Genomic DNA, 14,745 nt, shown 5'->3' with positions numbered 1-14,745 from the left:
TAAATTTACACTGATATTGCCATTATAAAATGGATTAAAGTGGAATACATAATTTTATCAAATTGATATACCTTAACAGCCATATTAAAAATTCAAATTCAATTACTAAGTCAAGTTTCTTAATCTTATATATACTCGAGAACAACATTGCTTCAGACCATCATAACTAGCTAAAAGTCGTTTGCTAGAGATAAGTAATAATCAATGTCTTAATAAAATGTGAAGTAGTCCTAAGATATTTTTCTTTTTGTGGATAAATGGTATACGCCAAGCAATAATAAACCCATGAAGAGAATTGTAGAAGAAACATTGGCAAAAGAGTCGAATCCCAATACACAAATTCCATAAAATTTCAAACATGAAGATGATATACCATTAGAAATGTTAGCCATATGATCACCTTTACAGCCCAACACCTAGAGCCAATTACTTTGAAAATTAGACCTTCATGTCTACATAAAAGCTACTACAAAGAACTAATTAAAAAGTTCACTCAACCTCTTAACATCTTCTAACATATTACCATAGAAAACTACAAATATATCTAAAGAAAACACTTAAAATGAAAGGGGAAAAAGACTACCAAATCTAGGGTTTTTAGATGATCTTCACTAGAAGCTTTTGCTGATAAAATATATCGACTAGTGAGACGATGGGAAATCGTCGAGAGGAAACAATCCAGATCTTAAATGACCGCTCAGAGAAAAAAGGACATTTTTGTTGACTTTTTATAAGGCATTACTAGTAGAAGAAGAGCTAAAACTAGCAGAAAGATCACTCCAAGCACTAGCAGTATTCCAATTTTCATTCCCTTGAATTCCTAACAACTGTCTTGACAAAGCTGATTGATCTTGATTATGATTGTTATCTTCCATCTTCACTGAAGCCATCTGATTTAGCATTGACGTCGAGATTTTCGGCCTAATTTGACTTGTAGTACTCTCATTACCACCAAGAAATTGTACAGCCTCATTAACACCACCTTGAAACTGGTAATTATTAATACCAGAAGGCGAATTAGACGGATCAAATCCGCCAAAAAAGTTAGGAAATTGTTGTGCCATTTGCTGCTGCTGCTGCTGCTGCATCCGCCAGTGTTCAACGTTTACACTTGATAAAAGCGAAGCAACTCCACCACCACCAGCAGCACCGAGCAAATTATTGTTATTAACCATCATACCTTCACTGGTACCGCCTAATACGTTACCACTCGTAGAAAAATTCAAGTTCATGTTATTACCAGGAGTACTGAAGTGATGATGATCAGTTAATTGGCCTAAAGGTGACATGAAACGTAGAGGTGGAATTTGAGGGGACATTAGACCTAATAAACTAGCTGATGATGTTGGACCAGAAAAACTATTACTGTGCGAAGAAATTGTGCTTGTAGAACCAGAATTATTATTAGCAGCTTGACGACCATCAGTACTTGTGCTAGAAGCTGGAGACTTGGACGTATTATTATTGTTGTTGTTACTGCTTTTGCTACTGCTTCTTTTGTTTCTCCGACAACCACCACCCACGGGGACATTCCTCAGAGCGCCGCCTCTAGTCCAGTACCTGTTGGAAAAATCAATCATTTAATTTTCTCTCGAAGACAAGTGAAAGAAATTAATCTTGTTTAACTTGACTTACATAAAATGGCTACAATACTTGGGCATTTACGAAAACCTTGGAGTAACATTAATTAGCTGGTCTAGTACATATATCATATTTAATTAAATTTTCTCCCTTTTTTCTAATTCACATGAATAAATTCATACATGCATCCTCAGGTTAATTTCGTAATACATGAATTATATAAGAAAATTTATGTACTTGAGATGAATCTAGTTTATTTATATAAAAGTACCTTCTACAAGTCTTGCAAAAGTGTCTAGGCTGCGAAAGACTGTAGTTGTTGAAGTAGCAAAACTTGGTGTTTGATGATTCGCATCGAGGGCATTTTAGGGCTGTCTCAGGCATAGGTACGTTAGCTAACCGGGCTCGATCAGCCATCGAGCCCGGCCTAATAGAACCTGCACCACCGCCGCCATGTGGTTGAGGTGGTGGTGGAGGTGGTAGTGGCGGCGGTGTTGCAGTCTGAGATAGTGGTGATGTGAGCTGATAATGATTTGGAATATTACCTCCAGTTTGCTGAAAAAGAAGAAGAAACTAAGATATCAAGTGTATGCAAGAAATTTAAAGATGTAAAAAGAAGGAAGAATTTTTTTAAAAATAAAAAAGGTGAGAAGAATATTATCTTTAATGAATTCTTTTGCTTTTTTGGCAAAGAAGCTGCCATGGTTAGAATTAAGCATCAAAATGAAGAGGGGAAAAAACCATACCTGTTGCCAGTTGGCTGGATCAAGATAAGCTGGAATTGAGGAAAACACCATAGCTTCTTGAATGATCTTTAAAATTCTCTTTTGTAAAGTTAGATGGGGGTTTTTTGGAAGGGGGATATTGTTAGTGGAGAATCACATCAAATTGGAAGGTGAAGAGAGAGAGAGAAGGCTATACTCTTCTTGCTAAAGGGAGAGAGAAAGAAAGAAAGAAAGCAAAGCAAGAAAAGATAAAGCAAAGAGAGAATATGAGAATAATGGAGCTCAAATAAAGTGAAGGGCTTTATGGTAGTAGCATATATATACATATATAACAGTTTGGGTCCTGGTTTGTTCTTACTCTAGTCCCATTTTTGTATTTTTTTACTTTTTAGTAGTTCGAGAGGGCTTAATATCTTTACTTTCTTAACCTTTAAGCTTCTTCTTAAATTAAACTTCTTGAGTTGTATCCCCACCCCCCACCTTAATTCCTTGCTCATATATTATATAGCATACAAAATGTGGTGGCTGTCATATCTGTCATGTTGCATGCATGGAAAAGCAGTGATAGATTATGGGAAATTTGGACCAAGATATATAGAGAGAGAGTTAAATGTGCCCCGACACTTTATTGTTAAATAAGATACACTTTTTAATTTTTAATATAAGAGCATTAAGCAAATTAAGCCAAGATTCATGGTGTTAATAGTACAATTTATTTTGCTTGAATTTGTCAGTTAACGGTACTTTAGTGCTATATAATTTACTGTATTAGTCAATTGACTAATAGCTGATGCAAATTAAGGACATCAAAGACAATATTACCACAAACTATCATAAAAAGCTTACTCCAATACTAGGCGTATCTGCCTTGTTATATATATATATATATATATATATATATATATATATATATATATATATTGTCATCCTTTAATATCTTTATCAAACAATTCACAATATATTCATATATATATATATATATATATATATATATATATATATATATATATATATATATATATATATATATATATTGTCCTATTTGTACAGTGTCACTTTTCGATAAAGAAATTTAATTGAACCTTCTTCAATAAACTGAGCTTGCCACTAAGAAGGGGGCAAGGAGCGCGAGCGTATATACCAAATGCAATCCTTCCTTTACATTTACTTACCACAGGATATTTTCACATCTCTAAACCACAACTTACATTTACAATTAAAAAAAAATTGTTTTTTATTTGATGTTTAGTATAGATCTATTTTGGAGCCCGACTAATTCGATATTGATGCGGGAAAGTCTTACTTTGGAGTATCAAGCACTCCCTACCAAAGACTATACTTATATTTTTAAAATTCAAACCCAAGACTTTTGGTTAAAAATAAATACATACCACTCCCACCATAATCTTTTGTATTATTTACAAGGATTACATAAGAGTAGCATAGAGTAAGTTAAGAGAAAATAACAGTAAAACTAAAGCCAAAGAATTAAATTAAAGAAAAGGTCCCTAGGGCAACTACTGTGCATGGCAGTATATAAAATTGTAGGCTATGCTTTACCTACCAATGGATATAAAAAAATTTAAAGGGAAAAACAGTTAAATGATATAAGCAGCAGCAATAGACAGAGAACCCCACCTGCAGGGCCAACTCAGATATTTAAAGTAAAAGGAATCCGACATTCTGATAATTAAGTGTAACATATAATAATTCAAAGATCTCTAGGGCTAAGCAACTTAGCAGAGTGGTAAAGACACAACAGTTTCAGAAAGTTCTTTTAAGAAGGGGTAGAAAAAAGAAAAAGAAAAAGAAAAAGAAACCTTGAACTAGCTCTTGTTTTTTAAATTTATTGAATGTCCTTTACTCGTTCTGCAGAGTTTAGTTTACTTAAACAGAATAAAACGAGCTATTTTTTTTTTTTTTTTTTTTTGTGCATCTTACTGACTCTCTTTGTCCTTCTTGATATCTCATAGCGACTATTTTTATATCGTTTTATGTGATGTTACACACGGTTAAACTTTAAAGAGGCAACCGGGACTATTACTTCGTTTACTTTTATTTGTCCACTACATATATATTAAAAATATATTTTTATTTTTGTTTATCCATTTTAGTAAATTAAGTAATTTTTTTGTTTTATCCTTATAATTTACTACTCATTTCTTAAATTATTTTTAATTTTTTTTGAAATACTATTATTATTATTGTAAAATATGTACTTCAATTATTATTTTCTAAAGGGAGTGCAAAGCCCATTGTGAACAAGTGAAAAGAGGGAGTATAGTTGATAGTTGATACAGAAAAATCTTTTTCTTTTTCTTTTTTGAATAGGCTCTATCTCTAAGTCATACTATATTTAAACCAAAAAAAAAGTACAATTATCAAAGAGTTAAAGTTTGTTTTGCTGACGCTGTGACATATGTTTAAGTCACTTAAAAACTAATTGAGACAAGTGTCAGGTTAATTGACAAGATGAAAAGTACTAACTTAGTATGGTCAGTTATTCAAAAAATAAAATTACCATGTTTCTCTATATAACTTAAAGCCGTTATGAAGAAGTTAAATTATTGATATTTTTAATCAACCAGAGGACAAGTATTTTTTTCCAAAACATAGCATTAAGTACATCAACATTCATAACAGTGCTACATTAGGGAATTGGACTTGATCTTGGTTCACTTATTTCTTGATCCATTTAAGAATGTAGAGTTCGTATTAAGCTAGCGCTATATATATATATATATATATATATATATATATATATATATATATATATATATATATATATATATATGTGTGTGTGTGTGTGTGTTAGATAAAGTTAATAAGCGAACCATCGCAAATCTATAGCTTTGATTAAAGCAAATCCTGAAATATAGTAATATGTCATGCCTTGGCAGATAAATATGAGAGAGAGGTTCTAAGTGCAGTCGCATCTCCTTCGTCGACTTCTGGAAAATACTCTTTGACTATGCCATTAAATATTTGTCAAGTCCAAAGAACAATTCTTATCAAGTTATGTTTACTAATTTCATCACAAATTCAAAATGTAATGTATTAAAAATCTTAAAGTTTACAAACTCAGTCTTTGCAACTTACCCCTTCAATAGTTGTGCATATCTATCAATGTTCTGCTTTTTCTCTTCACAAAACTTGCTATATAAATATAAGTTGCAGCATTGAACCGAAGCAGATAGGAAAATATATAATGAAAGAAGAGAGCTAATAGCCGTATCAATAACAAGTGAAAATTCTTTTGAAATTAAAAATAAAAAATAAAAAATTAGAGAGATGTAATACTTTTTCCTTTCCTAGTAACCAAACAAAGATGGGAGATAACAATCTATAATCACTTGCTTAATTTGATGAATCATATCGTATGATAGTAGTCACGTACAAATCCTTATGGCATAGAGAAACAAATTAAATGTTAAATCATAAAAATGATGTTAGAAAAGATATTCATATGTCCCCAAATATTCAGCCATAAGTTTGGTGGGGTGTATAAATGTTAAAAGCAGCTTATTCAAAAGGTATATAAATGTTAAAGTTGTTTATGTAAAAGCTCCATGATTTTACGTTTAAAACTATTTAATTTCCTTGTAATTCAGATAATTAGCAAATGTAGATTTTTCTCTACTGACTCTTGCTTGCAAGAAGATATATATATATTTTTTTCAGATGACGGTTATCCCGTATCCGAGTAGCTTGTCGTTCACCTCAATTATCTTGCAGGAAGTTGTAATATATGGTTACTACACAAATTAATTTATAAATCTGCAATTTGATTTGTGGCAACTTAAGGGTAATAATAGTGATTAAAAGGTAAAAGGTCTTTTTGATGGATGTTTGATCTTTTAAAGTGTCTAAGAATTCTGGTAAGGGAGATAATACGAGTGTTTGCCTTTAAGTGTAGCATTTTAAAATCAACATTTGCCTCTCTCTCAAAATTATCACGAATACATCCCACCCGCCAGCACAAATAGGGGTAACTCTATTCACTAAAATTTAGGCAAGTAAGAAAAAATTACCTAATATTTTGGGTAACTCTATTCACTAAAACTTAGGCAAATAAGAAGAAATTACCTAATATTTTTGTCTCGGCCAGGATTTATTGTTCCACTCTTCTAGATTAAGCGGAAAAGTGTAAAGATGAAAGGGAATTACTTCAAAATTCAAATTCCCTGAAGGACCTATTTTGTTTTTATTTTACTTCAGCTTAAAATTGATTAATGACTACTGAATAAGTGAATCAGATTTGATCATTTTCATTCAAAATATAGGAGAACTTATACTAGTCCAAAGATCTTTTTTTTTTTCCTTATATGATAATCAAACATAGACTAAACTTTTAAAAACAGTGTACTAATTTAAGCATAAAATGAAAGATTAAACAATTCAACCAAACTAGTCCCTTCTCTCTCTCTTTATCACTGCACACGAAATCCTAACACTAAGTTAAACTAAGTTAAACTATGTTATATGCCTAACACTATATCAAAATTTATTTTATTGTAATGGTGTATGTGAACCTGGGTAGAGTAGAATGGGTACAGAATTTCATATAGCCAATCCCAACTAACAAGGGATTGAGGCATAATTGAACCACTCGTTGGTTGATATAAAATCGTAGAAATGACACCAGGTAGTCACTCTAAAGAGCTGATATTTAAGAATTAGTCAGTGTGTCCTGAATTTTAGTTTTTCCATTCAATTTTTCGGGACAAAACTGTCATGAATTGTTCTAAAGTTAAAATAAGTGTTGGCTAATCTCTAAATAGCATCCCTAAGAATGGCTATCTGTACACTTGCCCATGCTACAGAAATGAATGCCTCACACAAAATGAAAAGAAAAATTTTCACGAGGAAAAAGAAGATCACTTATTTACATTGTCTTGACCTGAAATTTTCAGTATCAAGGAGCTTTAGTACAAGTTTCTCTAGGCTTCTTGAGCCTGCTGATGGTTTGACAGCATCTGGACTTCCATTAACTATACAAGGATCTTTACCTAGAGCAGAACTTCCCATACACCAAGCCCCGGGTGAAAACCGGCCATGAGATCTTCTCAAGATGTCCTTGTCAATTTTATCAAGAACCGGATCATCTGTAGCAAAAGTACGAGCAAATGGGACACCACTCTGGACCATGTCCTCAAAGTGCTCGAGCGTTAAATTTATAGGATACTGCTTTGGGGGATTGTCCCATTTGATGTAATGCAAGTCGTGGTTCACTGTCGTGTTCTGGTAGTCTTTGTGATTGCAGACAATTGTGTGGAAGTAGCCCTCAAGAGAATACAAGAAATTTGTATAGTACATCAGAAGAGTGCGCGGGAGATTGTCCCAGCCCCAAATACAAAACTCAAGGAATGACCTTGAGAGCATCACCCATTCAGAACCTGGAGATGAATTCACAACAACAGCAAACCCTATGAGTTCCCACAAGGAGGGTCTGGGGAGAGGATAGTGAGTACGCAAACCTTACACCTTACTACCATGGGAAGGCAAAAATGAATTCAAAACAGTAAAATGAATCTATTAGGGAAACAAAAACGTCTTAATAAAAAGAGAGCTAAATGTTAAGCATTTATTGAAGATCATGGGCTACATGACACCCTTTTTTTTTTTTTGATAAAGTAATGTAGCGATCATGGGAAGGAAAGCCTTGGCGTAACTAGTAAAGTTGCTGCCCTGGTGACCAGGAGGTCACGGGTTCGAGCCGTGGAAACAGTTTCTAAGACTGCGTACGATAGACCATTGTGGTCCGATCCTTCCCTGGACCCGCACATAGCGGGAGTTTAGTGCACCGGGCTGCCCTTTTTTTTCTTAATGCAGCGATCATGGGCTATATGACTTCAGAAAAAATGATGATTAAAAGGACAAATTCTACATGGGGATATGCTCCTTAATATATTTTGTGGGAAAGAATAAGCAAGTGCCAATTAATCAGCCGATGAATGGCATAAATTATCTATCTTACACAACTTCTTGGTGCCACTGTTTTGCTCAGAATTAGGAAGGCATAAAGCATATCATTTCGATACAATCAAGTGGAAAGAAGACTCATAATCCATGAAACTCACTCCTAGTTTTATTATAGATAGCAGTTAAGAGAAAAAGTTCAAATATCATCTTGAAAGCAATCTACTCCTGTGCCCCTATGTCTATGTGTTTTGCATATGATGGTAACAAGTTAAGGAATCGAAAAGGAAGATGAAGGCTAATTATAAGCAAATTTCCAAATAAGAAAATGGAACGATCTAGTCCTTCCATCTCCTCCCCTAGGCCAATCCCCAAAAAAAAAAGATAGCAGTATACCATCTGCTATACTTTAACGTTTAATACCGGTAGGAAACATGTTACTCTGCCTGCAGAATACTCTTAGACCTCTGTTTTCTTATGGGTTGTTCTTAGAGCACTGTTAAAGCTCGGAAAACATAGATAAGCACCAGAAGAGCGCCAACATCCCCGATACATTTCCCACTTAACTCCCTACTTAGATGAAGCTACCCTTACAATCATTCAATAGAAACTTATAACAAATACATAGACAGCCCTTTAAACTTGCCCTGATTTTTCATCCAGACACCTAAACTAAGCATATGACCTGTTGGACATTTCAACTATACCCAAAGTGTACCAATTAGACACTTGAGGCACAATCAGTTAAAATTTTCAAGCGCGTGAAATTTAACTGCGGGTGACGTGGCAGAAGAACCAATAAAAAGAAACACATCAGCAAAGAGAAAAGCAAAAACACTTGAGGAAAAAAGAACTCTTCATCTCCTTCTTCAAAAATAAAAACTGGCCAGACTTACAGAAAGAAGTCCAAAAACGATGGAGCACATTTTTTACTTCATTAGCTGCAAAATGTAAGTGTAAAACGGAAAGAAAGTGGGAAAAAACTAAACATGAATAGGACACCGTTGAAAATTTTCTTGGTAAAAATACCCACCTTGTTTGGAAACGTAGAGTAATAACATACCATAGACCCACTTGGCGTGGAAAAACAAAGTGGATATCATAGACCCACTTTGCTTGGAAACACAACGTGGCTGAAAATGGCTTTAAAGAATGGCAGGTAAAATCCTTACTGTGCCAGATAAATGAAAAATGGTGCTCAACAGAAACATCTTTCTTCCATCGGCTATATTACATTTGCACTTCTCGGCGACTATTTGGAGTTCTGGGAAAATTTTGAAGAGCATGCAGCATGCAGCATTTGAGAGTTTTGAGATTGGATGCTGCTGTTAAAAATTTGAATTATTATGTAATGTATATTTCCTTGCCAGTTAAACATTGATGCACTGCTCTTGTATTGGCCATATATTCTAGATGGTTGCTAGAATAAAATGGCAGAAATACCGTTGTGGAGTGACAGGAAAGTAACTGGAATGAGCTTTCTTCAAGAAGAAGAAAGAACGGGAGAAGAATTGGTTTGAATATGTGGCTGAAGAAATTGCAGAAGAAATGAATTTGGAAAAAGAAGAGTAAATAGAACAAAAATGATCGGATAATTACTTTTCCAGTGAAGTTTTATATTATCCGGCAAACACTTTGTTGTAGCTTAGCATAACACCATTCCACACACTTAATTTTGAGTAAGAAGCACGCACTTGCCAGTCAGCATTTCGTGTCTAATTGGTACACTTTGAGTATAGTTCGAGTGTCCAATAGGTCACATGCTTAGTTTAGATGTCTAAACGAAAAATTGGGACTAGTTTAAGGAGCCGTCTATGTATTTGGCCCAACATATTTTTATCATGTAACTGTGATATCTACCTTAAGAGACCTTATGAGAAAACTAAGTACTAATCTTTACTTTGTTCCGAGTTCCCTCCTCAAAAATCAACCTACGCCCTATCAGTGAAGTAAAAAGGTAAATGAATTACTAAAACGTAGAACACAAATATACACGTATATATAGGCGAATCCGGAAAAGGAAGCAAATCTCGAGCAGTACCCATGAACACCTTGAAAGAAGCAGGCATTGATCTTTTCTCCTTAGCCCAGAATACACCAGATTTCTTCATATGATATAAACCAGGATCTATGATAATAGGCCTCGCCCTTGAAAACCTAGAAAATAGAATAAGTAACTCAAAGTTACTTAACAGCAATCATCACAGATAAGATCTGTTTGCCATCAGACATCAGAAAGAAGACGCTGTAGAAACAAGTGAAGTGATAGTATGCTCACTCTTTATAACCAATATTACTTGAGTGCTCAAGAAAATTCAGATCCCTAGGCAAGTATGAGAAAATGTGTAGTATATCTGGAACAAACAGAAAAGAGATTAGATGAATAAAGATGATTGTAACAAATGTTGATAACTGGAAGCTGGGAATAGCTAAGAGTTTAACCACATTAGAAAAAGAAAAGGAAATGACCAGACGAAAAAACTGATTGAAAGTTAGTGGCTTTCAGGTTTCTTCACCAAATAATTAAGGCGAAATAGAACAGAATCAATTACGGTGAAAATGAGACAGACTCAAAAATGCAGCATACAAGTAGAAACAAGATGTAATACTTTTGTATCTATTTGATAAGACAACCTATTCTGCTGTTTACAGAGAACTAATTACTCTTAATCGACAGTATGACATTCCTTACATACACCATACTTAAGACCAGACCTCGAATTTACACAGCTTTAGCAGAAGCTATAATCAATTGTTTTAACGTATAAACTACATATCCTTCAAAAGGTGGTGATAATGAGATTCTCATAAGTCATAACTGTAACTTATTAGGAATAATCAACTGAAAAGACTATATAAACTTGTGATATAGATTTTTCAAGACCTCAATTACAAGGTGCAAATATTCAAGTAATTAACTTAATAAAATTGCTCCTTCCCCATGTACCAAACAAAAAGGGAAAGAAAAAAAACAATTAGAAAAAATGATAATACTACTTCTAGCTTAGAATAGAGTATAAAGGACAGCCCGGTGCACAATGTATTCCACATTCATGCAGGGTCCAGGGAAGGGCCGCACCCAAGGGGTGTGATGTAGACAGCCTAACCTAGTGTAAGCATTAGTGGCTGCTTCCACGGCTCGAACCCGTGACTTATATGTCACACGAAGACAACTTTATCGTTGCTTCAAGGCTCCCCTTCTAGCTTAGAATAGAGTATGAACTTATTAAAATGTAAGCAAGCTATTTCCAGCCACACAACTTCTCCTTATTCCAACATTCACCATATAAAGACTACACTTCCTATCAAATTGAAACAACAAATTAGGGTGAGCCAATCAATTTAAAATTTTGTGAGCAAACGCTGCTGAAGAGCAGCATTTGGATCAAATTCATTATCATCAGCGCAAATTAAAGATTTTAAGTCTGGTTCAGAGTATCACTACATCCATTACTCCTTCATGACAATAAGTGCAACTAAGTACAAGTATACACATTTCAAAATATTTCAACTGCATAGACAATTCAAGCCAAATAAAAATGGCGCACATCGAACAAATCACATCCACTGATTATCATTGTATAAATAAATAAAGGAAATGTTAATCAAAGTACTAACCATCTTGGGTCAAAAGGGGATAATCAGATGCACTAAGATTAATAAACCAATCCCAATTCTTAGGCAGCTTCAAGAGAATAGCAATTGCATGTAATGTGGAAGCTAACATAGTAGGCCCTTTATAAGTAACAAGATCTGATTTACCAACAACCTTAACATTCCCAAACTCCCTCATAACAACCTCTGACTTAACATACTTAGCCAACTCCAATCTCTCACTGTCTGAAGCCTCCAAATCAAGATGCAACAAATAATAATTCCTAGGATGATACACTGCCTGAAGCAGCCGTTTTATCCTAACGACGTCGTTTTTTGTACCCGAAATTAAATAAGCTAATCGAGGCAGCTCAGGCAAGATTTCAGCTTTTGCACTAAAAAGATTTGATTTTGAATGTGGGTTTGAAGATTTAGGCCTAATTGAGGAACTGGGGTTGGAAAAAATTAGTGTAAAAAGCAGTATTAGAGCCAAGATTGTGACTACGATAATGGGTGTTGACCATTTTTTATGGTGGATGAATCCAATGTGACTTCTTTTCATTGGTAAAAAAAAGTTATGTTTGGGTTTCTGGATTTTCTGATACTAGAGGGGAAGATCTGTGTAAGCTTAGTTTCAAAGAAATTGAAGGGAAAAATGTAGGTGTGGGGTTAGAGTTGGAGGTTGGAGTCGGATTTGGCCGGGGAGTGACTTGTTACCTGTCGCCAATATCTAATTATTCATGTAGTAATTAACTTCTTCTTCTTCTTCTTTTTTTTTTTCTTTTGTTTTTCGTAGATTGTGATTAATTTTATCCCGCATAAAATTGCCTTACTTTTTGGATGTGTTTAGTAGGGGGAAAATAATCTCTGCCAATTTTTTCATATTTAATTGGTTAAATATATTTGTGAAATCATGTTTTGTAGAAAAACAAATAAATTCCTTAAAAATCAGAAAAATGATATGTAAATCATGAATTGGATGTGTTTGGCTCTGATACCATAATAAGGAAATAGACTTTAGATCTAACTAAATCCTAAAAGTAAAAGCTAGCTCAAAGGTGAAGATTGCTCAAGATCATGTATAACAATAATAACCTTTTCAATTGATGTGGGAGCTCAATGCATACCCTTACCATTAGCAAATCGTTTCATATTTGTCCTTACAATTAATGGAATTCTAACATAAAATAGATGAACTATATGTATTCAAATTTATCCCTTAATTTTTTATTATAATGTAAAATTATCTTCAAGTTGGAGTTTCTTTAGGGTTCAAAAGTAAATAATGATGGGTCCATCCCATGCCCAGGTGAAGGAAAAAAGACTTTCTTTGGCTTTGAAATGTCGAGTCAACCAAGTGCACAGTAAGGAAGATTTTTTCGATAGATCTTCCTTTTGTTTCACAATGTGGTATTTGACTTATGCTATTAACATGATATCACTGATGACATCAATGAAGCAATCCTAGGCACTATAAATAGGTGTATTTGCTCTCAGTTATAAGACACACCAAACGTATGGAAAGAAAACAATTCACAGAGTAAGAAGCAAAATACTCTATGAGGAAAAATATAAAGAATTTGAGCAGAATTGTAGTAAGGTTAGAAAATCAAAAGAGAGTTATTTCTTTTGAGTGTGTAGTGGTCTTGAAGTATTTTATTCGAACCACAAATTATAAAATCCTAGCTATAGTAAAATCAGTTGCTCCTCTAGGGCCGTGGTTTTTCCCTTATTCAGAAGGGTTTTCACGTAAAAATCTCGATGTCCTTATTTTTTTTATTATTACCGTTAGTTACTGTATTTTAGTAATCCGTATTTATTACAGTCGTATACTGTAAATATTATTTCTATGGGGATTATTTTCCCAATTAGTATCAGAGCGAGATTCTGCTTATTCACAGAAATATTATTTACGGTTAATTTTACACAAGTGACAAAAAATATCAGGAGTAACATATGAAGTAACAAGATTCAACAGTAATAATGGTTTCTCCATATGGTAAAGAAGGATGAATGACCTATTCATCCGACAAGGGTTAGACATCACACTAGATGGTAAAGAGGCAAAACTCGACATCATGAAAGCCGAGGATTGGGTAGACATGGATAAGAAAGTAGCTAGTGCAATCAGACTGCACTTGTCTGATGAAGTACTCAATAATGTCGGGGACGAAAATAATACATGTGGTATTTGGAAAAGACTAGAAAGTCTATACAAGTCCAAATCCTTAAAAATAAGTGACTATTGAGAAAGCAATTGTATGCCATTCATATGGGTGAAGGTACATATTTCTTGTCCGATTTAAATATGTTTAATGGATTAGTCACGCTGCTGCCAGATCTCGGAGAAACAGTCACTGATGTAGATAATGTTATCTTGCTTCTAAACTTGTTGCCATATTCCAATGATAAATTGGAAACAACCATCCTACATGTTAGAGATACCATCGAGTTAAAGGAGGTCACATCATCCATCATACTCAATGATAAGACGAGGAAGAAGGTCAAAAATCAGGGGCAGACTCTTATCATAGAAAATGGAGGAAGAAGCCTTTATAGTGCATCGAGTAGCCGTGATAAATCCAAAGCTCGTGGAAAGTCAAGGAACCGGTCAAAAGGTAGAAATTGCTGCAGTTGTGGTCAACCCAGTCACTTCAAAAGAGATTGCCCAAAGAAAGGTCGAGGCGAGAGTAGTGACCAGAAGAATGATGATAACACAACTGCAGCAGTGCACAACGATGATTCGGTGGTTCTCTTCGCGCACGAGGAGAAGGAATGCATGTACTTAGCAATCTTAGAATCAGAATGAGTGGTTAACACAACAACATCTTACCATGCCATACTAGCAAGAGAATTTTTCTGTAGGTACAAAGTAGGAGACTTTGGGATGGTAAAGATGGAAAATGCTAGTCACTCAAAGATTGTG

General features: G+C 34.3%; 2 protein-coding genes across 2 annotated transcripts; both read right to left on the bottom strand.

Annotated features, from left to right (window-relative positions):
* Positions 1-324: 324 nt before the first annotated feature.
* Positions 325-2,594, bottom strand: LOC104118870 (dof zinc finger protein DOF2.4-like). Its single transcript, XM_009630252.4, has 3 exons — positions 2,328-2,594; positions 1,853-2,136; positions 325-1,560 (listed from the first exon to the last, which is right to left on the bottom strand). The coding sequence occupies exons 1-3, from the start codon at positions 2,376-2,378 to the stop codon at positions 729-731; spliced, it is 1,167 nt and encodes a 388-aa protein (XP_009628547.1). The 5' UTR covers positions 2,379-2,594; the 3' UTR covers positions 325-728.
* Positions 2,595-6,992: 4,398 nt separating this feature from the next.
* Positions 6,993-12,538, bottom strand: LOC104118875 (beta-glucuronosyltransferase GlcAT14C). The gene is made up of 4 exons (XM_009630260.4): positions 11,844-12,538; positions 10,504-10,579; positions 10,267-10,382; positions 6,993-7,702 (listed from the first exon to the last, which is right to left on the bottom strand). The coding sequence occupies exons 1-4, from the start codon at positions 12,379-12,381 to the stop codon at positions 7,188-7,190; spliced, it is 1,245 nt and encodes a 414-aa protein (XP_009628555.1). The 5' UTR covers positions 12,382-12,538; the 3' UTR covers positions 6,993-7,187.
* Positions 12,539-14,745: the final 2,207 nt, after the last annotated feature.

Source organism: Nicotiana tomentosiformis, chromosome 7 (genome assembly GCF_000390325.3).
Source record: "Nicotiana tomentosiformis chromosome 7, ASM39032v3, whole genome shotgun sequence".
NCBI classification, from domain to species: Eukaryota; Viridiplantae; Streptophyta; class Magnoliopsida; order Solanales; family Solanaceae; genus Nicotiana; species Nicotiana tomentosiformis.
Note: the sequence above shows the minus strand (reverse complement) of the source record. Positions and strands in the feature narration are given on the sequence as shown.